The following is a 26,692-nucleotide window of genomic DNA, read 5'->3' as shown; positions in this document are numbered from 1 at the left end:
TCCTACTGAAAACATGATTCAAGGCACTTTAAAATTAACATAAACTTGCAGATTTTGTAAGACATCTCACCTTTGTGCTCCATACATAATACATATTTGGTGGTATTTTTAAATAAACAGTACATGCTATTTTCAGTACTTGTGAAATACAATTCTGGTTCATTATTTATAACATGCTTTTACATCAATCTCTTCATATTTTCATACCTTACATGTACATCAGGTTTTGCATTATGAATTGAAATCTTTACCGCCAAAGCTATTATAGTACTCCTGATACAAGCTTTATGCTAGGTTGTATAAAACGGTAAACCACCCATGAGCTGTGCGTTACAGGATGTATCAAAATGGTTGGTACCCATCGTTTTTGATGTTTATTGACAAACCTGCTTCTTCATTATGCAACATTGGATCCTCTTGACATGCCCAGGATTTATAGTTTTATGACGTTGTATAACATTTATCTATAAATAAGGTAGATCTTTTGTTGCATTTTGTCGTTGCTGTCTTGTCCATAATAACTGGAAACGGATGGGTACCAATCATTTTGATACACCCTGTATTCTGTGAGTATGAGGTTGTATGACAGGTGTGGTGTACCGATTTATAAAATTAAGCGTCAAGCTTTACACAACTGAGATATAAGTGAATTATATCTACAAAGGAAAGACTTAAAATGGTATTCACAATCCTTAACAATAATCTTGAGTTCAAAGTTCAAAGGGCTTTGCTGCCAAGCTGGCAGTGTTTTACTATCGTCAAAGAGCTTTGATGCAGTTCAAAGCACAAGTTTCAAGTACCCTTGGAAATATTTACACACTTACATGTACTATAAGATTCCACATGACTGTTCCTTCTTGCTATTTGCAAGTTGGCCAAATATTTCTAAACAGTCGCTGTCCCAACAAGAAAATAACTGGCCCAACATATGGCCTATTCACACTGCCCAACATATGGCCTATTCACACTGATCTAAATTTAAAACCTGCCAGCAAGATGAGTGGGTACAGTAACTGTTGTAATTTTACCCACCAGACTGCTAAGTTAACTAGCAATAATATGCAGGTGGTGTTGAGATAGCCCTGTTTATTTTAGTACACACAGTAACTTATTTCAGTTAGTATGCTATGACACTCGTTGAAGACAAGCTGAAGCTGCTTCCTGGATACTTTTCAATGCTGATACTAGTTGGTCATCAGATAATGCTACACTCACAGCCACCGTATACTGTCAAATATGAAGATACAAAAACAAAAGTAATTTCAAGTCAAGTTGATGGTAAAGAAAAACCCACTCAAAATCCTGGGTAGACGCTATGCAAATCATTAAAAGACATTGAAGCTGCAGGACATCATCAGAGGGAAAGAAGAAAGGCTGTCCTGTTTCACTGATTATTTGAAAGAAGAAAATTATGAAATTTCCAATAAACAGGCTAGCAAGTAAAGTTGTTGTTTTTCTTTATTTATGAGGTTCATCAAGATTGCTCAACGGAGTATTTTGTGATCCTAGCATCCTTTTTTATGACATTTTTCAGTAGATATCCACAAAAAAAGCTTATTCCCAAAATTTCAGTTGATTCCTATTTTGTGTTTGCATGTTATGCATGATTAGTATATGTGCATTATGCTATACTGCTCCATAGCCCAATGCAGTTAATTTTGTTCTGGTTAACCAGAGCATAATTCAAATCTGACGATATTTTTGCTATAAAATGATGAATCTGCAAGAAAGTTTTTGTACATTGTATAAACATTATGCAGCCAGAGGTTTCCAGTGCTATAAAAATCTCAACTTTTTTAGGAAAGTGGGGCGTGGATCAGGAAATGCCCTTTAAAGGTCAATTAAATTTAATAAGTTCTGGTTCATTTAAAAACGGTTCATTTCAAAATGTGGCAATGTCATTACAGCCACCAAGGACTACCAACATCTAGAAACACCACAGTCAATGCAGAGTGAACAAGGTTTCTGATAGGAACTGAAATATAACGAGCGAGTACTTCATTATTTTATTTATTTAGCTGCTTTTGTCAAATAAGAGAATAAACTCCATTATATTGAATCCATCAGACCTGTTTTCGAATAATAGTAATAATACTTTACCTTGGGGGTGGTGGGAAGGCTTCTTCTTCATCCAAGTATCTTGATAGCGTTAAAACTACACCACGATCTAATGCCTGAAAAAGCAAACACATAATTGGTAGTAAACATCAGTCTGTTTAGTTAATTGGACCTTGCCTGTCCTGTTTTACTGGACTTTAATTGCCAGAAGGACACCATCTCAAGATGCCTTATATCAAGAAGCACAAGACCTAAATAAGTAGAAGGGTTTATTAAGGTTACACAGCTATTCTTAATTCTTCAGATTATACTGACATGCTATCAAAAGGTGATATCAGTTTGATATAATCACAAGTGTTACTCTCCTGAGGTGCCATTGGCTATTCATTACAAATACCAACCACTCTCGCTTGCCATCATAGATATTATATCATATATCTTACGTCACGTTTGGAAGTGATATAGGTCAAGATAGCCTAATCGTGCAGAGCATATTATACACATGTGTACAAGGGCAGTTTGTCCGACTTTGTCAGAATACTTGCACTGCAACCGTGTAAAAAATAACCTCACTACCATACTCAAAGTCGAACAAAGTGCAAAACTAGAAACATCACGGTTTTCGACGCAAGGCGTCGAATGGGATACCTCCACCATGAGGCGATTTACATGTGTACAAATCTGATAACGCTAAAAGTCAACTGAGTGGTAAACAAACAAACATAAAAAATATGAGCAAAAATAATAGTCATATATATAAGGTTGCCCATACGCCCAATTCATTAATTTGACCTTCCAATGACCCCTTGCTGACCCGGATGACCCCGAAATGACCTTCCAAAAATTTGGCTCTAAATGTTGACTGAACCCACCAAGTTTCAAGCACATACAACCAATTTTATTAATTTGACCTCAGATGACCCCTTGATGACCCTGGATGACCCCAAAATGACCTTCCAAAAATTTGGCTCTAAATGTTGACTGTACCCACCAAGTTTCATGCCCATACAACCAATTTTATTAATTTGACCTCAGATGACCCCTTGGTGACCCTGGATGACCCCGAAATGACCTTCCAAAAATTTGGCTCTAAATGTTGACTGTACCCACCAAGTTTCAAGCACATACGACCAATTTTATTAATTTGACCTCAGATGACCCCTTGGTGACCCTGGATGACCCCGAAATGACCTTCCAAAAATTTGGCTCTAAATGTTGACTGTACCCACCAAGTTTCACTCCCATACGACAATTTTAGTAATTTGACCTCAGATGACCCCTTGGTGACCCTGGATGACCCCAAAATGACCTTCCAAAAATTTGGCTCTAAATGTTGAATGTACCTACCAAGTTTCATGCCCATATGACAGTTTTTGTAATTTGACCTCAGATTGACCTTTGACCGCAGCATATTTGAACCCCACCCAAAAAAAAGTAGCCCGAGTTTTTGATTTTGACCATGACCCACCTATCCTGAAAATCTGAAGTCAATCCGCCCATCCATGCCCGAGATACAGCATCCGGACGGACTGAAGGATGGACATTGCAAAAACAGGATGCCTCATGTGGAGGCATAAAAAGAGATCCAAAGTTGATATCAACCCTTTTGTTTGGCTTGTGAGCAGCCATCTTGAAAATAGAGATGCAACCTGAATTGGGTCACTGTATATTGGTGATTATGACTGAATAGAATTTGAAAAGCTACTTTCCCTACAATTGTTAATGAGTGACTAACTGTGCTAAACAATCTCGTCCATAACCTATTTTGCCACCAAAATAACCTAAACCCTGTAATTTCATCCAGGCAAATGCACATATCACTTTGCAAGTGATTAAGCGGAGTCTATGACAATAATGTGAACCTAATAATTCTGAATACCGTAAAAACTCAAAAGCTAGCATATGTGCTTACTATCGAGCGCTTTTAAAAACATGAAATTGCACCAAAGTCCGGCGCTTTACCAACTGAGCTAATGGGGTTGAGACCTACATTTGCAGTTTACTTGTTCGTATATAACTATGTGCATTGATGATTTGCTCAAAACCCTTTACACTTTTGTGGATTGGGCTCTTCATGTGAGCATGTTTTAAAAGTGCTTGATAGTAAGCACAAATGCTAACTATCAAGTTTTTATGTTAGTCATTTACAACAAATGAGTAAAGGACATCATATGTGACACAATCTGCTCCACGGGGGGCCAAAGGAGGCATTCTTGAAAATTGAGTTACTATTATTATTATCTTGTAGTAACATTAGGCTATAATATACTGAAAACACCAAAGGTCTAGCATACTTGGTTCTAAAGTTATGAGGTTTTGTGATGTGTATATTCTTATATATTTTATTGTCTTTTTACTCCCTATTTTTACCTTTATCTCAATTTCAAATTTGCCGCCTTTGGCCCCCATGGACCAGATCGTGTCACATGTGATACATACCTGTTCTACAATGTCTTGAAGTAGCTTCATATCTGACAATCTATCCCCAGCGTTGGCCAGTGATAAATGTTGGATAGGAGATACTGAAATACCCTGCACCTTCATTCCTTTTATTCTGTAATAGGAAAACAACATAAATGATAATCATGTGTGATATCGCTGCCACAACAATATTGGCGATATTTCGCCATCCTGTCAAGGATGCGCCTATGATATAGCCAGTTTCATATTTCTGAATAAGTTTTGAATAGACCAACTATTAGCATATTTCTGAACTTACAAAAAGAATCTGAATATTGTACTTCTGAACTTTCTGAAAATGTTTCTAAAATCTAAAAATCCTACTTCATTTGTTTACAGAAATGTGCACTTACTTTGAGAGTTCTCCATATACAAACTGGCATTTTCCTTGAGAGCATGTAATATTGATGGGTTATCTTTGATCATATTAATAGCTACCATGGCTGGTGTAGCTAGCATAGGTGGTAGAGATGCTGAGAAACAGTAGCCTAAACCTGAAAGCCTCTGTAACAACAAAAACAAGTGAAAAATAAGAGAACTAGAAACACTATTGGTAAAAATCTCTATGGAAGAGACTGGGAAGATCGTGGATGAAAAGATGACAAAGAGAGGAAGGAAGAGCTGAAAGAGAGATGCAGAGAGAAAGAGTGCATTATAAAATATTGAAAATTACTAGTTGAAATATGTAACATGAAAGTGAATCACATTGTTTTTGCATGAAAATAAGCTTTCTGTCTTAATAATGTCACCATAAATGTTCCATTACCATTGACTAAGTATCTTAATTAGTATTTCATTAGGGTGTAGAGGACACATTACGCAGCACAAGGTGAACAAAAATGAACGTGGCGGTGGAACATAAGTGCACAATTTCATGTGATGATCGCTGTATTACCAATCAGCACTCTTGAATGGCGTCAAATTGACATTAGATCTCACCACCTTTCTTTTTAGTTGCAGTAAATGATCAGGCTATGAACAACCACTTGTTCTCTCTCAATCTACCTTATAACACATTATACCATTCAACAAATTACTTCAGCGGTGTCCGTCTGCCTTGTCTGACTATCGCGTAAAAAGAACAAGGTCACACGTTGCTGCCCAGCATGACCAGCGAATGAGGTGCCGATGTGATGATGATGTGATTCAATTAGCCAATCAGAATCCCACTTCTGTATACATCCATAAACTGTGCCAAATTTACGACTGCTGAAGTTCTCTGCTGAAAACTATAGTATATAATTTGTGATTGGTAGTCCTTACCTGATGGTCCACAATATACTTGCTTCCCATACAAAATCCACCTAGTGTTCCCAATGCCATCTCCATGGAGACTGTGATTAAATCAACATCTGTGATCTGAGAAGCAAAGGCAAAACAAAATGAAAGGTAAGAATAATAGTTATACAAGTAATACAATTTTATTCAACAAATAACACAAAGAAATGTGCAATGTAACAAAAATGATTGTCAGGAATCATGACGAAACTCACGGATGGCTTAACAGTCATAACCCTTCTGTTACACAGAGGATGAGTTCTTAAAAGCACTTCCCATATTCCCTTTCAAACTTCTTGTCTCCAAGATTTCAACTGCCACTTGAGCTTTCTAACTCCATTGAATTCTATTGGAAAATGTTATTTTGAAACCATCAGAGTGAGATGGTTAGGGGTGGTGCAATAATTATGTGTACCCCTGGGGTGAATTCTCAAAATGGTCTGCCAAAAACGCTTGCCCCCCTTTGGCCATGCCAAAAAATTTTTGCCCCCCTTTCGACGCACAAAAACCTTTGCCCCCCCCTTTGACGTGCAAATAATCTTTGCCCCCCTTACACATGCAAGACTTTGGTGAACCCAAATTTAAAACCTTAAATTGTCTTATCATATAATGTGAGCGCAGCGAGCTGGAAATTTTGCATATTTCAATGTGTTCCTAACGTTTTCCTATGCCTTTTTAGGGCGTAATGTAGAAACGGTACCCAAAATATCTGTGCCAAAAAATAGCTTGCCCCCCCTTTCGACCTGCCAAAAATCGCTTGACCCCCCTTTTGACCTGCCAAAAATGCTTGCCCCCCATCTGGCCTACCAAAAATCTTTGCCCCCCCTATAATCCCCTCCCGGGGTACACATAATTATTGCACCAATCCTTAGTCAGTTGATAGGACAGCTTTAAAGACAGAGTGGTGTGCTTAAACAGCAAAATTGTAATGGAAAAGAATAGTGAAATTCAAGTTTGAGTTGACCACACACACTTGCAATTGCATGCTAATTTGCACATATTAGTGGATTCAGACAAATCTATAGCTGCAATAATACGATTAACAACGTGCAACGTTCCAAATATTTAAACAATTAAACTCAGGCTTAAAAAATGTTTATTTTCCAGGAAGACAGCCAAATTTCACACTATTTCATAAGTACTTCTTTATGACAAAACAAAATGTCCCACCAAGTGCCAAAAATGTCCTTGAAGCCTCCTGATAAACTTTTTTTGATTCCCACCGTTAAAATCCTGTTTCCTTTTTCTTTGACATCACTTACATCAACACCACAATGTTCTGTCACTCCCCGTCCTGATTTCCCCAGCACTCCAAATGACACGCTCTCATCCATGAAGATCCGCACCTTGTATCTGAATTTTAACTCAATCTGTAATTGAGAAAGAGAAGTGACAAGTAAATACATAATTCTTTTTCACTGAACACCACATGTAGTATTGCTGTAAGAGTAATAATAAAGGAATTGAAGTAAAAAAGAGTAAGAGAATTGACTATAGAGGTTGTGCAAATGATGTATCATACCGAAATATGCCGGATTTCTCAAATGCATTCAACAAAAGCATGATTGCAATCTACCGTCTCACACACATAACAAATGCACTACGATCAAATAGGTTGATGACAATATTTGATTGAATGGACTGCCCTGCGCCATGATTACAGTGAAGGATACCGGTTCAAATCCTTTGTTTGGAGCCAATCGATAAATTCATGCAGGGCCTCTATACGTGTATGACTCAACAACATTAAATGAGCCTGATGTAGTTAACTGTAGTTCTAATGGTAACAAAATTGTCACATGGTCTAAATTATTGGCCAATCAGATAATTATCCCTGGAAATGTTAAGAAAAGATCGATTTGGAAGTGTTTTTGTTGAAATTTACTTGTTTGATAACAAAATGAGGATGTTAGCTAGATGCCCACAATATACTGTGTATTTTGTGTATTGGGATAATTGAGAATTCAGGCATTCATAACTCTTGAATTGAAATCCACTGACATTAGTTTTAGTATCAAAATATTTCTTGATTTAAATACACAATATTTTTATATCAATATCTAACTTTTGTCAACTCCCAAATTGAACAAGCTTGTTACTTACCAACTTTTTGATATCTGCAATATCCCCATAATTTGTGTACAGTCCTTCCACAACCATGAATTTACGAGTCTTCTGAGCCTTCTTAGGGTTCTGTAAAATTCAGATAAACATACAAATGTTGTAGAAGCATGTAGAAGTAAATACATATGCCGAATAATTATATCAATAATATTACTAAAAAGTAAGAAAGCTTAAAAATCATAATTATGTTTGTATTATGTTACAGATACCAAAAGTAGATTATCAAATTTCACCATTATTTAAATTTTTCTGAAAGTTGACAACCAAGAAACTCTTACCTTTTGATCATCTCTATGTTGTTCTTCTAACAATCTTTCTAAGTCCTCCATGTTGTTGTGTTTGAAGAACTTGACCTTGCTTCTTGATGCTAGTAAACCCATCTGGATTGAGAAACTCACTCCTTCATCACTGTAATAATAAAATGTACAACATTGAAATAAGAGATAAATAAGGGATCCTAAAATGTTACAAGTAAGGTTCCAAGTCAAGTTTTGCAGACATGCTACAAAATAAGACAAGAAAATCTACTTTAATGTCCTAAAATGTTGTTTTTCATTCCTGTACTTAGGGCTCAGCTCCATCTAATAAACCGATTCCTTTATCACTGTTCATTTAGTTCAGAATATTTCTAGTTTGAAAACCATGTGCATGGCTCAAGGCAAAAATCGAGTCTCATACCTTGTGTCACACCTTATAGACCACTTGACATGTGACCGTCATTGCCCGGCAGTATGCGCGCGAATTATACCAATTTCCATTGTTCTTTGCCCTGCAGTGTGCATACGCATCATAGTGTTTGCTCAGAGCATGTGCAGTTTAAACGCCACCACATTTCATATAGTACATGAGAGCCACTGAAGCATATTGATAGACCAGTCCCTCACTTTTGTTGATAAACAATGATGTCAAGTGGTCTATATAATTAGTAAAATTTCATTATCAAAACTATTCATTTTGACAAGATTCAACATAGACACAATAAAAATCCACCAAATATATTTTACATTGCCTTACCAGAATATGAGATCTCCTCTCTTGGCATAGGCTGGGATGGCACTTGCTACAGTAGAGAACCCGTATGCATACAGAATGACCTCTTCTATGCCCATAAACTTGGCTACTTGTTCCTCAAATTGAAGGTGGATATCTGCAAGAGCAATAGTCATCAGAAATTAAGATTATCCTAAAATGAGAGACTGAATTAATTTGCTCCTGACACATCTGTCAATCAGGCTCAGAAACATTTTTCTTACTCAAAATATGACCATGACTGGACGCTGCAGATCACAGTGTGCCCTGTGGTTATTTTTTCACTTTTAAACATACAAATTGTCTCAAAAGTTAGGTTTTAATAATAGGAAACATTTCCTTAAGACACTGTGCCAACAATGCCTAGAAAAGTTGCGTTTTGCTTTGTAAAAGTACCATAATTTTATGCGATTCCTTTTCTCCGATGAAGGCATTAAGATGAATCAACCTTCCTTTTATACGCTACTAACTAATCACAGGCTGTGGTCAGACCATAAATTCTGATTACTAAATACTGTTAATTATTACTGACTTGTACCCCTACTAGCTACGGCCCTAATCCCACGATTCCCATAAGTAGAAGGGTAAATTTTGTTGTCTATCACCCCCAGATAAAAATATGGGATCATGGAATATATGAATGAGTACATTTTCAATATTTTGTACACATTGGACTTGCACTTTGGATTTCAAGCGGTACAGAAAGTGTCCGAACGTGTATGATCTATGTTTTGTTTAATGTAAGTTTCATAAGTCAGGAGAAAACTTTTGGTTGACAAATTCATCGATATAATATACAACATTGACTCGGATGAAGTATAATATTACCCATAGTTCCATAGAATCCTCTTGGCCCACAACTGCCAACACCATATTTGTCTAGTGTTTTAAGTGATGCCTCCTGTAACAATTAAACAAGAAATGAAGTCAAAATGTATTTGACCTTATGCACAAATTACTTTGAACCAAGGTACCAAGTTTTAGCTATTATAACTGGCTGGCTGTATATCAAGCAAATGGTTGAACTTACCAAGTTTTTCTGCTTGTTTTTTAAATGAAAAAATGACCCTCACACAAACACGCCCCTAAATATATTCACCGGTAACTCTAAACTGGACTGATGAGCACAGATGTGTTTCTTATTTTCTGTGCCTAACTGGGGATGCTGACCTGTTTTATGCAAGTTATATATTAACAATTTTAACCTATCAACGGGAGACTGATTTTTATATCAGTAATAGAGGACGCACTCTCAAAAGCATTTTTAGTTTGTTTACAGTCAATTGCATATGTCAGCTAACGGGGATTGTCCCCCATTGCAGTAACATCCACAGTTGGGTTTCATATTAACGTCCGTGTTTGCTGGCAAACATATCTACTCATACTCACCCTATTCATGTTGTATTTGTTTCCAATTGTGATTATTCACATTGAACTTTCTGTATCTGACAGCAAACACACTACTTCTTATATCTTAAGGGCAAACTGTGGATGTTTCATTACTGGGGACAAATAGTGTCAACTACATTATCATGTTATTCACTTTCTGACTATTGTGGTAAATACAGCATGCACGCTCATACACACTGATTAGTTCTCACTTTACTTACCGCTGTTTCTTTTCTGCCCACCATACCAAGGAAGTTAAAGGTGCCCATGTTGATACCTTGTATCCCATCTACTGTCAGCATAGAGCCACCTTGTCTGTAGCATAAACAAGTTAAATGCATAGCAATTACAGTTGACATTTGATAAATGAACTTTGAATCACATTTAATGGAGTAATGAGGGTCCTTGGGGGATCATCTGGGATCTTGGTTTGGGCTCCTATGCTCATACTTGTGGTATATAAAATGAAGATTTCCAAGTACAACATGACCCTGATGTACACATGTGGGACTAAACCCCAATAGTGAACCAAACCGCAATCCTAGACCCCCCCAACAAACAATGTAAATTGTAATTCATGAAAATCACTGATCCATAAAATGGACACTTTGGATTTGGATTCTTTTTTTTATCTTTTCCACAGGGCACCGAGATACCCTGTGCTTTTTTTTTTTTTTAAATCATGAAAATCAACCAAAATCACAATCAAATCACAAAATAAAAGAAAAGAAAAAAAATCAAACAAAAGATACAAAATGATGCACAACATTTGTAATATAGTATACAATAATAGTCAGTCCTGGCTCACAAACAAAAAATATATAAAATAGATTTGATTTGGATTCTTTATCAAGAATGTACATTTTTGTACAAATCCAGTAAACAGTGCAGAAATTGTAGAAAAAAAGCAAGTTTTAGATTACCGTATGGAAGATTTTCAGGTACCGTACATGTAAAAAGATTATGCCTTGATATTGACTTACTGTGTAACAACTCTATAGTTAAGAGCTGGGTGATCTTGAGGAGTTTTAGGCACAAGAGGTTCTGGGGTCCATTCCTCTATCAGTTGTTCCTCTTCCTGATGAATAAGAGAAAGTTCAATTTTTATGATCAGGCTTACTGTAGCAGCACAAATTATTTATAATGCAAGAAGCAATCTTGATTATTAGGTAGAAAGGAATTCTGCAGGAATTAGCTGATTTCAATGACAGTGTAAATTCTAAAATTTATAATAATGAAAATGGTTGATTAATGATTACTACACGTACATGTAGAAGCATCAGGGATGCAAATTGTGCGGGAGCGGGGAGCACCGCTCCTAGGAAATGAGAGTCAAAATTGAGGAAATAATGCCATGAGAAGAAAAAAGAAAGAGAGGAAAAAGGAGGGAGAGAGAAGAAAATAAAATAGAAGAGGAAGAGGGAAAAGAGGAAAGAAATAGAAGAAGAGTGAGGTACAAGATAATAGGGGAGGGCTGCGGGGCAGCGAAGCTACTGAATAGAAGAGAGGAAATCTTTTAAGACACTGGTTGTGCAAAGTTTGGAGGAATTCACATTATTGTTCAAGAAATAAGAGCAAAAAAAGAGGAAGGTGTTGGTGTTAGATAGAATATGGAAATGGGATACTTCTCTAATTCTGTGGTAAATTTACAATTCATCACCATAGGAGGTATTCAATGTAATTTTAAACAGGAAAAAAAGAAGTTGGATGAAGACAGGTGGAAACAGAGCTCATATCTGAGGAAGTTTAGAGAGGCGGCAATCATATCTGAGGAAATTTATAGAGAGGCAGCAATGAGGATTTTATGGGAACAAAAGTCATGAAGGAATTCAGTGTATCAATATGGTCATTTTCACAGTAAAGGGTGTAACTTTTGATTTTTAGGGTCAAAATTTCAAACCACTTAAATATGTTTCTGTTTACTGTAATCATGCATAGAAGCAACTTAAATTCCAGTAAAATAGTGTTTCAAGGCTTAAACCTTTTGATTTCTGATAAAAATTTGACATTTCCATAACATTTTGGTTAAAATCTAAGAAAAAATGTATTTTACATAAGCTCAGAAAATTATGACATGAAAGCTGGAATACATGTGAAATCCCATTCCAAAGTAACCCTTACCAAACATTCTGGTTAATTTAGCCTGAATCTAAACAGAAATTTTTCTAAGACCAATAAATTAACCAGAATATCAATTTCTGGTTAACAAATTAACCAGAATATCAATTCTGGTTATTTAATAAACAGAAATCATAACCTGAATCCAATTTCAGGCTAAAATCTTAACTTGAAAAGTTTTCTGGCTAAGATATTTAGCCAGATTTTGTATTCTGGTTAAAACATTAACCAGAATCAAAAATATGGCTATATATTAGCCAGATTTGGTATTCTGGTTAATTATTTTTCAGGCTAATTATGGTCACATGATATTAGGTCAGAGGTCACCAACTGTAAGGAAGCAGACTGCTGATAAGGCTCAGAAACTGCCACAACTTTTTGAAAAAATAACAGTTTAAAGGGTATTTTAGGGTCTTTTAACATTGTGTAGTTGATGGGGAACATACCAGCTATGTCTGTGGAAGGAAGATCAGCTGTTCGTAAGTTTCAAAGCCTGAATTTTGTCATTCTTTTTCCCCAGGAGACATTGCCTAGAAAGGTTGTTGAATTCAGCAGACATGCATGCATTATGCATGTATCATTTATTTAGAATAATTATGTGGGTATACTGCAGGTTGATGCTGGCTGACCCAGGTGAAATGTGTTACTGATGTTGTTGGGGTGTTAATTATGCTGATGTCTTGGGGAGGTTGTACTTTGAAGCGGGGAGGGTTATTTAGCGAGTTCAAATATGGCGAGTTGTCATTGGGAGAGTTCAAATAAGGTTATCATAGTGGTACGTTCGTATTGGTTTTAAAGTTGGGATGATTTGGTGGGCAATGTTGATATATTGGGGATGTTTCTACTTTGAAGTGGGGGGAGGGTCATTGTAGAGTTTAAATGTGGTGAGTTTTCACCTTCACCAAATTTGAAGTGTTGTATTTGGTAAACTTGGGGTTTGGTGTGTTCTGTTGATGCATAAATTGGGAGTGTTTGTACTTTGAAGTGGGAGGAGGGTCTGTCATTTGGAGAATTCAATGCACCAGGATGAGCAAGTTATCACCTACACCGAATTGAAAGAGTTATATCCGGGAGTTATATTTTGTAAAAGTTGCAATGTGGTATATGTCATGTTGATGTCTTGGGGATGTTTGTACTTTAATGTGGGGGAAGGGTCATTTGGAGAGTTCAAATATGGTGAGTTGTCACCTTCTGCATATTGGGAGAGTTGTGTAGTACCGTTAGGATGTGCTTTGTAAACATAAACTCTTCCAATATGCTAAAGGTAGCTCTGAATATTTGAACTCTCTAAATTACCCTCCTCACTTCAAAATAAAAACTTCCCATTACATTGACATAGCACACCACATCCCAACTATACAAACAAAACTTTTCCAATATGCTCAAGGTGACAAATTGCCACATGGAACTCTCCAAATGACGACTCACCATAGTTGAACTCTGCAATTGACAACTCGCCATATCAGAACTCTCCAAATGACAACTCACCATATTTGAACTCTCCAAATAACCCTTCCCCACTTCATAACACCCCAAGAACATCAGTAACACTTTTCACCTGGGTTAAGACTGAAAACAAAACTGACAAGGTTTGTGACCAACATTTGAGAAAGGAGAGCATTAATTTGTAAAGAGGGTCAAGTGCACAGTATGAATATCAAACTTCTTTCAGGTTTGGAGTTCAAATAAACTGATGTTATCCAGCAAGTTCTGATAACACAATCCTATAAAAGGTGTATTCCAGTGGCGAAGCATCATGGGTCATCCAATGGGGGGGGGGGCACCAACCATGATTGGGGGCACCGGGTATGATGGGGGCACAAGCTGTTTTTGGCAATTTTCCTATCGGATTTTCTAAATTTTGCAATCGATTGGGGGCATAATTCTAGCTAAAATTCTGGCTAATTTGTTCTGGCTAAAATTTCAGGCCTTATCAAATTTCTGGCTAATCTCATTTAAATATTTCGGCCCTTTTTCAGGTTAGAATCAGGCCTGATTTCATTTCTGGTTAATATTTCTGGCTAATAATTCTGTTTAATAATTCTAGCTAAAATTCAGGCTAATTTTTTCTGTATAAATCTTTCTGGCTAAAATTTCAGCCCAACATTTCTGGCTAATCTCATTTAAATATTTCGGCCCTTTTTCAGGTTAGAATCAGGCCTGATTTCATTTCTGGTTAATATTTCTGGCTAATAATTCTGTTTAATAATTCTACCTAAAATTCTGGCTTATTATTTCTGGTTAAATTTTTCTGGCTAAAATTTCAGGCCTGACATTAAATTTCTGGCTTATCTCATTTAAATATTTCGGCCCTTTTTCAGGTTAGAATCAGGCCTGAATTTAGTCATTATTTCAGGCCTGATTTCTAGCTGAATTCAGGTTTAATTCAGGCCTGACACTTTGGTAAGGGAAGTCAACAGATATAAGTTAAATTTTGTACCATGTTTTGCTATGTTTGTAATTGCAATTTTGAAAATTTTTAACATCAAGGGTCATTTGCAATGGAAATTTCCCAACCTTAAACATATTTTTTAAGTTTTAATTGGGTTCCTAAAATAATTTAAATGTCTAACTTCATGTACAAATACTACTTGATGAAAGGAACCTCCCAGCCAAGTTTCACAGAAATTGGAGTTATTTTTAGAATTGGCAATTCAAGCGATTTGTGTTTCGGAGGCTTCAGTTAACAACACAGGTGATCATAAAAGTAACATATTTGGCTAACTACTACAAGTTGACATGAAAAAATAGGTAAAAAATATCACAATTACCAATTTTCATGCTTTGCTTCTAAGTATTGAATTTCAGTTGTGACAAAAATTAAATTATCACAGCAAGTCATTTTTTTTGTTTCTGTTGGCTTCATGTTTACAATGGTTAAACATGGCAGAAGTAGTTTTTTTGAAAACAACACTGTTGGGATCATCTAAGCTGTTATTTTCTTGTGTGTATTGAATCAATGATTCTATGCGGCAGATATTGCAGATTTATAACATGATAATTTTTTCACCCATTTGTTAAGTATGGTGTTATTTGCATGTGAAGCCTCCGAAACGGGCTTTCTTGGATATCAGTATATTTTTCAAGCATTAACCATAATATCAATTTTTTTTTAAATTTATGACATTCTGCACATATCATGCAACAATTACAATGCAGATATCAATATGGAACATACCAATTTAGATATGCATAGATGATAATTAAGTTTACTGTTGTTTCGGAGGCTTCATTTGTTTCGGAGGCTTCAATTGTTAACGGAAAGTTTGTATTGGGTCCCATTTTCAAACGGTGATATATATCTCCATGATTTAAAAACAAGTGACTTGAGGATCTACTTTGCTACATTTTGATAAATAGATTGGATGAGCTCTTTTATTTATATTTGCCCAAGCTTGCTGAACAGTTTGTTTCGGAGGCTCAAAAAAGTTAACGGAAAATCGGCTCTTTGAAGTCAAGATTTTATAAAAATTTTAAAAGCTTGCAAATCAACTAATTTTTGTTACCCATTTCAAGTTAAGATATCAACTGTTATGAATCAAGAAGAAGTGAAGAAATAACCAAGAATTATGAACCAAAGCTATACCCACAAAATTTGTTAACAATTGTTAACGGAAAATGAAGCCTCCGACACGACAAATATCGAAGAAAGAAAAAAAAAAATACAGGGCTGTTCACAATTAAATCTAATGTGGCAGTGTTTACTGAACATATGACCGTACTTTCAGGATAAGAAAAATTATCCATGAACTAACTGAAGAAAACACAGGGTTTTACAAAAATGTTACTGTTTTTACAGTTTTTCAAAATGGCAATATTAGGTACATTTAAGCCTGCTAAAACTGAACGCAGTAACTCCCGAAGATGATTATGCTACCCAAGGTAGCTGCTAACTAGATGACTTATGTGGCCAAAAATCATGGAATTCTGTGGCTTTATTAGAAAACTACGGATCAAAATGTTAAAAATCCAAAGTTACACCCTTTACCGTGAAAATGACCATATTAATGCCACTGAGAAGAGGACAAACTGGAAAATTTTGAGGAAATTTAAAAAGAAGAACCATAATGCACTTAACAAGTTGTGCTCCTCTGACAAAAAAATGAAAGAGGAATGGGGTAAAGGAAAATAAAAGGGAAAAGGAGCCTCTGTCCGACCAAAATTGACCCAAAACTAGTGTAAAATACCAAATTTTTGCGCGCACACATTGTCATCATAAAGCCTTTTTTGGAAGCTCGAAAACCTAATATACAGTCCGCAAATAAGTTCATCAGGATTGTCAATAAAACAGATAATTGAAAGATTCTTGTGAACAAATCCAATATTTTGGGTTGATGTTACGTACCTCAAAGACAGTAAATCTTAGCACGAAACTGTCTTTGAGGTACGTAACATCAACCCAAAATATTGGATTTGTTCACAAGAATCTTTCAATTATCTAATATACAGTCGCTCTAAAAATACACGCTATGTTAACATTCTCATCTTTTGAAGTGCAGAATAAAGCTACATGTATTTTATGCATGGTATGATTGAGGAAATCTTGAGCCTAAAAACCTTGCTCCTGAGGAAGAAATCACAATTTGCACCCCTGAGAAGCATTGCAGGGTAAAACTGCTAGCCTTGGTGACAAATGTACAATCACAGTGCCACAACAATAACAGTGTCACAACATGAAGGATCACAGACAACTTAGTGTAAAATAGCTCAGTTTTGATAACTTTTTACAAGCCGACGACGAATGTCGGCTTGTTCTGTCTCTTCTCAATTCTTCTTTCTTTCTTTCTTCTTTCTTTCTTCTGGCAACCGCAATCAACTGCATGTAGCTCCATGAGGATTGACAGATTTCAACCAAAGTTGACCCAAATGACCATTGGGCTAGGCTAACCCTTCCATTTGACTTTGACCTCGCTGTGACCTTTGACCTAGCTATAATGGTCAAAAATGTGAAAAAAAAAAAAATGCTACTCCTTCCACAAATTACATGCAATGATCATGTGACTCATGCATATGAATCAACATGTGGCAGTGCTTAAAACTTCCTAAAAAAGATTGAGGTCAAAGGTCATTAAGGGGTCATTTCTGGTGAAAGTCTGAAAAATTTGTAAAAAATATTCAAAAAATCACTGTCTTTACAAATTATATAGCAGAGAGTCGCCATTAGCACACATGCATTGCTACTAGCCAGGGTCTTTAGGATGCCTACAGTTTTGGGCTCAAAGGTCATTAAGGGGTTACTTCCGGTCAAAAACGAAAATTATCAAAAATGTTTAAAAAATTTTATCTCAAAATGTAAACAGACCAGAATAATATAACCAACATACATGAATAAGTGTTCCCTGATGTATGCATGGTATTTTTATTTTGGGGGTCAAAGGTCATTAAGGGGTCACTTCCTGTTTTTAGCTGAAAAACTTTAAGAATTTTTATCTCAAGAACTAAACATGTTAGAATGTTTTAATAAAAATTTGAACAATGCATTTTGTCGGTGTATACAAGGTTTTTTTTTCATTGAGGTCAAAGGTCATTAAGGGGTCAAAATGTCAATCAAAATTTTCAAAAAATCAAAATCCATGTATAAGTTCCGATTAAGCTGAAATTCACCAGGAATATTTCTTATGACCTCCTAAGCACAATGTAAGAGCAGTTGACCCCATCCGTAACCCAGGGGTCAAGTTATAGGGGTCAAATTGCGGCTTGTATCAGCGTCTGTTGACTCTAGTTTTTAATGTAGCTTTACACAATAAAATATCGACTTGTCATGTACCAGTACATGAATTTCAACACAAAATAATGAATGTTTGGTTTCATGAGAAAATTCTATTAACTTCTATTACCAGTATATGATATTTCAATTTCACATACATTGTAGTATCCTTTATTAAAATACTGTACTTCACTTGGTCATTTCCTTTTAAACCAGATAAGTTTCAAATTTGTATAAGCTTTTTTTTTTTAGTTACTGAAAAACATCTACCGTATTTCGTCAAATAAACGCCCCCGGGGGCGTTACCTTTTCCCAAGGGGGAGACGTTTATTCAAGGTCAATTTTAGAACGATAATTCCCATTAAAATCATTAGGTAAACTAAAAACACACGCTAAAATGACGAACTATGAACTAGAAACACTTGACTTCTGGCTCACTTCCGGGTTTCTGATCCAATTATTGACGCTATTATGGACCATGTGCACAACTTGGTAAGCTTACTACACAAGATAGCATGGAAATATCGGGCCAATTCCACCGTTACGGACGTTACAGATACATGCAACTTGCAACTTTTAAGTGAATAGCACACATGTTTGCTGTTAGGATAACACTTTATTTCTTAGTATGCTACTGGTACACAGGGTCTTAGCTAGAAATTGAGGGTTGCCCGTCATTTGAATAAAATTGCCTGTCCTAATTTGACCTTTAAAACATTTATCAGACATCTATAGCCCATTGGGGGTTCAGAGAGTTCAAATATGTGCTGATATGGCCTTGTTCTACAAATTGGGTCTACTAAAAAGGGCAATTAGCTTCTCAAAACATACAATTTATAATATACCATCTGTCAAAGGCATTAATTTTGCCCGTCCCAGGAGCAAACTGGCTGTCTAAAATGACGGCCAGACGGGTGGCTAGCTAAGACCCTGCTGGTACACACTCTAATGTTCAATATAATGAAGCAATATTGTTTTGGCTTTCTTAGTTAATTAGCTACAGAAATTAGAAACGAGCGTTACGGACGTTACGCGAAAGTGCCTGCCTTTTTGACAGATGGTACATATCCTTTTATCTCCACTCAGTTCTGTGTTTTATTTTTTTCTGTTAACTATATTGAGTAAGCCCTGACTCCATTCTATGTAAACATGAAAAGTAAGTTTGAAATTAATACTCCTGTATCGTCCTACACTGTTGATTTAGTGTTACGGACGTTACATTTTATGTCAAATGTAACGTCCGTAACGTTTTCATAATGAAAAAAACTGTCAAGGTACTTCCTCAGATTTTTTTTCTTTATTATCTTGCAGTAGGTCTGACATCAATCTATGGAGGCATGATTAGCTAGTTTGAAATAAATGCTCCTGTTTTGAGCAATAATGTTCCAAAATTTTGTTTAAAATTTCCAAAAGGCACTTTGGCATGGAATTGGCCATCGGCATTTTTGAAACATCTTGGTTGAAAAAAGTGGTGGGGAGCATTTATTTGAGGGGGGGCGACTATTTGACGAAATACGGTATTTTATAATTTTGACAAAACCAAAATGTGATATATCACATCAAAGCATGTCAGTTGTCTTCGAAAATATACAATGATGTCCATTACTAATAAATGATAATGTAAAAATATATATTGTAATTTGTAAATTCCTTATTACTGTCTTGATTTTCTCTATTATCTTTAAATGTGGATTTTCAACAACTGCTGATTCTTACCTCTTTTGTTAACTTAGTTTCAATTGGGTAACTCTTGGAAAACAATAGACGTATGATGAAAAGGATAAGGATGACTTCCACAGCAATATGGTAGTAAGGGGCCTGGAAAAAAATTATACAAAGCTTATCATTTTAAGTAAAAACCAAACTGATGTACAACATACAATTATGCAATATACAATGTACATGTAACATTTAGGTATTATGAGCCCAGGAAAAAAACTGGTGAAGAATATTAAACTGATTTAACTCAAAGCGTAAAATTTGATCACCAAGAGTTTTTGGAACGTAAGTCGTAATGTTCACTGCTTGTTACTCAGAGACCATTGGACTGTGGTCCTTAAGGGGGTACTACACCCCTGCCCAATTTTGTGCCTATTTTTGCATTTTTCTCAAAAATTATAGCGCATTGGGGACAATTAAGATATGTATATTATAGGGGCCGGGCAAGGACTACAACTACTGCACTGGAAATTTTATTTCAGCACAGCCAACAGTTGTGGAGTTACAGTCAAAAATGAGGGAAAACCAATATTTGATCAATAAATCAATAACTACTTGCTTTGAGCTGCTGAATTTACAGTGCAGTAGTTGTAGTCCTTGCCCCTATAATATACATTACTTGTCACCAATGTGCTATAATTTTTGAGAAAAATGCAAAAGTAGGCCCAAAATTGGCCAGGGGTGTAGTACCCCCTTAAATTATGCGAGTCACATGTCTGGCTCCGATGTACATGTAGTCCCGGGGATGTAGTAAGGAGCTTTCCTTTGGAAAAATGTTAGCCCTGGGCCTGATCAGTGTCAAAAATAAGGAAAAAATAGGTATGGGTTCCAGATAGGTCGTCTGAAGATATGAGACCTACATGTATAGACAAATTATGTTTCATTTTCAGCCTATTTTACAAGTTGACCTCATCAGTCAATGTAAAGTACCGGTATACAATGTATAAAACTGTATCTTTATTAATCTGCACTCGTGAAATTCGTGAAAATAAAACCCTCGCTATTAAAAATAACAGTGTACCGTACATGTCATGCATGTATACGGTATTCACTCGGTCGGACATCCGGGAACATTGTCCCCTTCGTCCCCTTTGTACAAGCGCGCCCATAGCAACCAGCTCGAGAAAGGGGAACTGCACATGCGCTGCACATGCGCACACTGGTTTTACAAGGCTATTTCCCCTTTGTGACGTCAGCCCGACCAAGAGAATAGTAAGAATTCCAGTTGAATGAACACAGCTTTCAATAAGCCCTTTCGCAAATTCAGAATCGTGATGCATTGTGGGTAATATTTGCCGATTTTTTGGAGATAAACACGAGGAGGCTGCAGTGCATTTCCAATGGCGGCGAACTTTGCACTTCCTTCAAAAACATATTTTTGTAAAACATTTTTTATTCATTCCTACATATGTTAATATTTCCTGTGAAATACAAATATTGTGAAGGAATGAAGACCAAACTGTCAGCGAAATTCCAGGACAAAACATTTTTATGCAAACGGCAAAGTTCACCCCATTGAAAATGTACAATAGCCTCATCGTGTTTATCTCCAATTTTATCGGCAAATATTACCCATGATGCACCATGATCTGAATTTGCGAAAGGGCTTATAGCATGACATTTTTTAGCATACACTAGTCTGCGCGATGTATGCCACCGTGTGCGACTGTGCGTGAGTAACGCAAAAGTGAATCCAACCATGCCAACGCACTCGTGATTGGATTGGTTGGTTTAGCATTGTGCGTTCGCATTGTAGTTTGAAATAAGCGATATATGATCGTGGATGGATCGAGTGTGTTCATTCAATTGGAATTCCTACTGCATTTATAGTACTCTGTCAAGCTTGAGAAATTACAGATTTGTGTAAAATGAAATGTCGTTCAACTGTTCAAATGGCTTTCAACTTTTACAACTATCACATCTATCATGTCTATCTATCATCTATGACAGTAACAAAGGTGCCAAAACCTGAATTTTGATGATTTTTACGATCCTCCCAATGAGCAAATTACTAATGGGCCTTAAAATAGAACGGAGTAGCAGATACATTGTACATGTATAGCAGTGCCATGCCAATAGAATTCAGCAGTCTTGAACGTAAGCTTTAAAATTAAATTGAAATGGGTGTGCATGTGTGACGTGTCGACTGTGTACCAAAATTATAATTATTGAACTCACCTGTCGAAATGCTTCGAATAGCTCTCCAAAGTCCCATGGCTCAGGCCCAAAATACCACATTCCAGATTGCTCATCACTTCTTATTTTGTCCATTTTTGGCGTATTTCATAATACAAAATAGCTGGCAACTGCACTTGTTTCACAACCTCGGCGCTTGATTGATTGTTTACTATGGCAAAATTGTTTCTAGGCTACTAATTTCTCCAGGTTTCCCTAGTATAAAAATATACATAAAGGATGCACTTTGAAGGGAATATCGATTTCAATATTCCATTAAATGTAATGTTTTTACGTTTTCCATCACTTTTTTATAATTATTTTTTCTCCACTTTCTACGACTACATCTAAATTGATTATCATTTAGATATAAGTTTCTGCTTCATTAAAAACGATTGCCCTCATATAGCTCGTTCCCGGTTGACTCGTCCCTACTCAAAGTAAAATACCGTTATGCTTCGCTTTTGTTTCATACCCCAAACTTGGGTTTACTCGGTATGAGTGGAAGAAAATCACAAAGGTTGTCACTGACCATCACCATGAAGTGATGCTACGGTTCAGTGAACAATACTAATTTAAGGGTATTGATTCCTAAATATTTGAATATTGTTCTGAGAGTTGTCATACAATATTGGCAATATGTTTGTTATCTGCAATAACAAAAATATAGCAGATTTTCATGATGAAATTATGCAAAGTAATATGATAATTAGCTAATTAATTAGTTCGGTGTTCCATTTACCCCACAGCAGATCCGCTTGAGGTAAATGGAACACGGTTGATTGACTTTAAATATAATATCATGTTAATACTTTTTTGCTGATTGGTTTAAAGGGGCATTTCGTGATCCACAGCCTCATCCCCCCCACTTTTCCCAAAAAAAGTTGAGATTTTACACCACTGGATACCTCTGGCTACATAATGTTTATGTACCAAATATTTCTTGCAAAAATATCGCCAAATTTGAATTTCGTTCTGGTGCACCAGAACGAAATTACAACACATTGTCTATGGGGCAGTGTAATACACATAATCATGCATAACTCGCAAACGCAAAATCGGAATCAACTGAAATTTTGGAAATAAGCTTTTTTCGTGGATATCTACTGAAAAATGTCATCAAAAGCTATCAAAAGAGGATGCTAGGATCACGAAATCCTCCTTTAAATAATATGAAATTATATACTACAAATAAATAATTCTTGGTAGATCAGGCCCCTTATTGATGTTTTTTTAAATCTAAAAACCATTTTTTTCTGTTATGTACCAAGAAAAAGACTAGTGTATTTTTACGTGGTTCATTACCATGTTTATAAAAAAACATGAAAACTAAATTTTTGTTGTTATTCTTTTGTTTAGTAACGAAATATATGTTAAATAAAATATTCTGATGTGTTTTCAATGTAAATATAGCTATGAATGTAGGCTCTTTGCAAGTAATGCTCCTTGTTCCAATTACCCACCCTGCCGTTGCATTTACCCAATTTGTTGGGGTAACTGGAACACCCTGACCATGTATGTTGGACCGAGTACAAAAAACAAAGCATAAAATGGGAGTTAATCTGTTAAAACAAGTTGTAAAAACATATTATCTACTTATTGAAACAAACAAAAATCATATATGGGTACCTTCCCGACCACAGAAGGTGATTTATTGCTTAAGCGTTCCATTTACCCCCAATTTACCCCATGGGGTCAAAATTAAATCTCGGGGGTGAAAAATATTTTGCAGTGTAGTCAGGAGTAGGAGTAAGGTCCAAAAGTAGAGTTCACCACCGAGCTTGCACATTCCCAATAGGCCTATATGGAGGGTGAAAATTAACATTTTTTAAATTTAGGGGTCATTCACCCCCGATCGGGGTTAACGCTACCCCTGGCCGAGAGGGGGTGGCGAGTGATTTTTGGCAGGCCGAGAGGGGGGCAAGCGATTTTGGAGAGCCGTTTGGAAATTTACCCCCCGGGCTCATAATTATTGCACAGCCCCTCAATACAAATTTGGCTCATTTTTTTTTCAAACCTGATTCTTTGGCATATTTGTAATGTTTACTTCCCGCCCAACTTTACACCTATAAATGGAATCAGACCCGGCACTGATTTGTAATTGTTATATATTTGTGGGTCAAAATACTGCTCTGTTGAGTGTTGGCCCCATCGATCTTGAATTTAAGATCGATGGGGTCATTGGGTTAATATTTTGACATAAAGTCAAAGTCCCCCATAGAACAGCCAAAATAGTTAAGTGGGGTTTCTGATCACGTTTCATACTTTGTCATTAAGCACGCATATATTTAAGCTTAAAATGGACAGAAGGCATTCCCTGCAGTTATTTACTAATATTATTTCATCATTTAGGCGAGTGGTCAAACAACCGGCTTTCAACAGGAGCATAATATTACTGTTACGCATACATCCCGGGCAAAGAGCATTATATATAGCTAGCATACTAGTAGGAGCTAGTAGGGATGCAAGTTATCCTACCCGCTTTTGCAGGAATTCTTGCTTTCATGAAGTCCAAATTCCCGCACTTTTCTTTATTTACATTTTGGAGACTTTTGGTCCAGATTCACGTACTTTTCAGGCTTTTCCTCATTCAGGTCAGCTTGCATCCCTGTCTAGAAAACTCCTAAAGTTAGCTTAAGTTATCCTATAACAGCACGATTCGCACGGTCCTTACGATGAACTAAGGGGCTGTGCAATAATTATATGTACCCCAGGCCCGGCCCCCGGTGGTGAATTCAAAATGGACTTTCAAAATCGCTTGCTCCCCCCTTTGGCCATGCCAAAAATCTTTGCCCCCCTCCTTTGACGTGCCAAAAACCTTTGCCCCCCCCTCCCCGGCTTTTGACGTGCCAAAAATTCCCCCCACCCCCTACACATGCACAATTTTGGGGAACCCGAATAATTCACCACCCGGGGGCCGGGTATACACATATAATTATTGCACCACCCCTAACAAACTTGGACATGTTATACTACTAGGCAAATTACATTATTATGTTTTGATGAATCCAAGTGTGTGAAAATATTGGATCCACACATAATAATGATAAAATTGGGTGCTTTACGTTGGTCTCGACTACGACTCGTCCAATGTTAACGCCTGTATGTGGGTTTTTTACCACCTCATATTTGGCCATCCACTTTCGCACCATATTTTGACCAGATTAGCTTCAATATGGCAATATTTTTCGCTCGCTTCGCGCGCATTTGTACTATAACATTATACTGTTGCCAAAGGTGCTGGATGAATTTTTCCAACCTCATCCCCCTACGGCGACAAACCGAGATCTACACCAGTACAAATTAATTTTGAACTGCGGCTATACTAGGCCTAGAAGTTCTGTACGATGTCGCAATGTCGGATGTCCCTATCTTTTAATGCTTCAAAGCCCTTCTAAATTTTTAATAGAATTTCAAATGCCATTAAAAACAACTTGAACAAACTTTCATATTCCCTAATTTCATGAAATTTTATTGTAATAAAATAAAATTTCACTCCAAGTTTTTTGACAACGGACGATGATCCTTTTTCAAAATGATGTGGCCAAAAATAGGCCTAACCCGGGTAACTCCCGTTTTAAAATTAATGCTACAGGCCTACCAAAGACCCCCCCCCTTTTAAAGTTTTTTACACACAATCACCCCTCTCTTTTAAAGTAACATTTTATACCTCTAATAGGCCCTATAGGCCTACTTCTGAATATGGTAGTTTTATTCGCATTTAAAGTGTTAAGATTGTTTTGGGATCAATTGCCATTAAAAATAACTTGAACAAACTTTCATATTCCCTAATTTCATGAAATTGTATTGTAATAAAATAAAATTTCGCTCCAAGTTTTTTGACAACGGACGATGATCCTTTTTCAAAATGATGTGGCCAAAAATAGGTCTGAACCAGGAAACCCCCGTTTTAAAATTAATACTATAGGCCTACCAAAGACCCCCCCTTTTAAAGTTTTTTTACACACAATCACCCCTCTCTTTTAAAGTAACATTTTATACCTCTAATAGGTCCTATAGGCCTACTTCTAAATAAAATTGTTAAGATTGTTTTGGGATTATAAATCAGTGCACTTGGCGGGGCACTTGGCAGTGAGTGACTGCGCGACCGGGACGATTTTGTTATAGGGCGAGTTAGGCTAGTGGCTACACCAGCTGAGAGCACCGTGTGGTCGTGTGGAAGCTGGTGGAAGTGGAGAGTAAGCTTATGAGTGGGACCTGCTTCCTTCTCTCAAATTTTTGAAGTTAGTTTATCACCTGAAGCTGTTGTAAAGGTATGTTTAACAATTGAGCCCTTTATTTGGGAATATTGTTATTATATAATCGAGTGATAAAAAAACTGATAACAGACTCTTCATCAGGTATATTTGTCTCAGTTCTGCAGACACGACAGGCGCTAGGCGTATCTACCGTATTTGCAAAATGCATGAATGACATGATGTGATGCATTGATTGCATTGCATGCACATGATGATGTGACATGCATATATATCGCATAAGAGTACCGAAGTGTGACGTCATAAAAGTTTCTTTTTTGCATTTCAGCATTTTCATGACCATATTTCAGTAGAACATGATGAAAAACATCCACAGTCCAAATTTGGTGGGAATCGGATCATGAGGGCCCGAGATATG

General features: G+C 36.5%; 1 protein-coding gene across 1 annotated transcript; it reads right to left on the bottom strand.

Annotated features, from left to right (window-relative positions):
* Nucleotides 1–120: 120 nt before the first annotated feature.
* LOC140144268 (serine palmitoyltransferase 1-like) lies at nt 121–22,239 on the bottom strand. Its single transcript, XM_072166121.1, is given in 14 exon segments — nt 121–2,174; nt 4,498–4,612; nt 4,872–4,905; nt 4,908–5,022; nt 5,782–5,877; nt 7,059–7,166; nt 7,900–7,989; nt 8,199–8,328; nt 8,935–9,067; nt 9,778–9,850; nt 10,560–10,653; nt 11,322–11,416; nt 19,880–19,981; nt 22,061–22,239. Coding segments are annotated over 14 exon segments (1,356 nt in total). The 5' UTR covers nt 22,154–22,239; the 3' UTR covers nt 121–2,096.
* Between the last annotated feature and the right edge of the window lie 4,453 nt (nt 22,240–26,692).

This window comes from Amphiura filiformis, chromosome 1 (assembly GCF_039555335.1).
Source record: "Amphiura filiformis chromosome 1, Afil_fr2py, whole genome shotgun sequence".
NCBI lineage: Eukaryota > Metazoa > Echinodermata > Ophiuroidea > Amphilepidida > Amphiuridae > Amphiura > Amphiura filiformis.
This window is presented reverse-complemented; position numbering and strand designations above follow the sequence as displayed.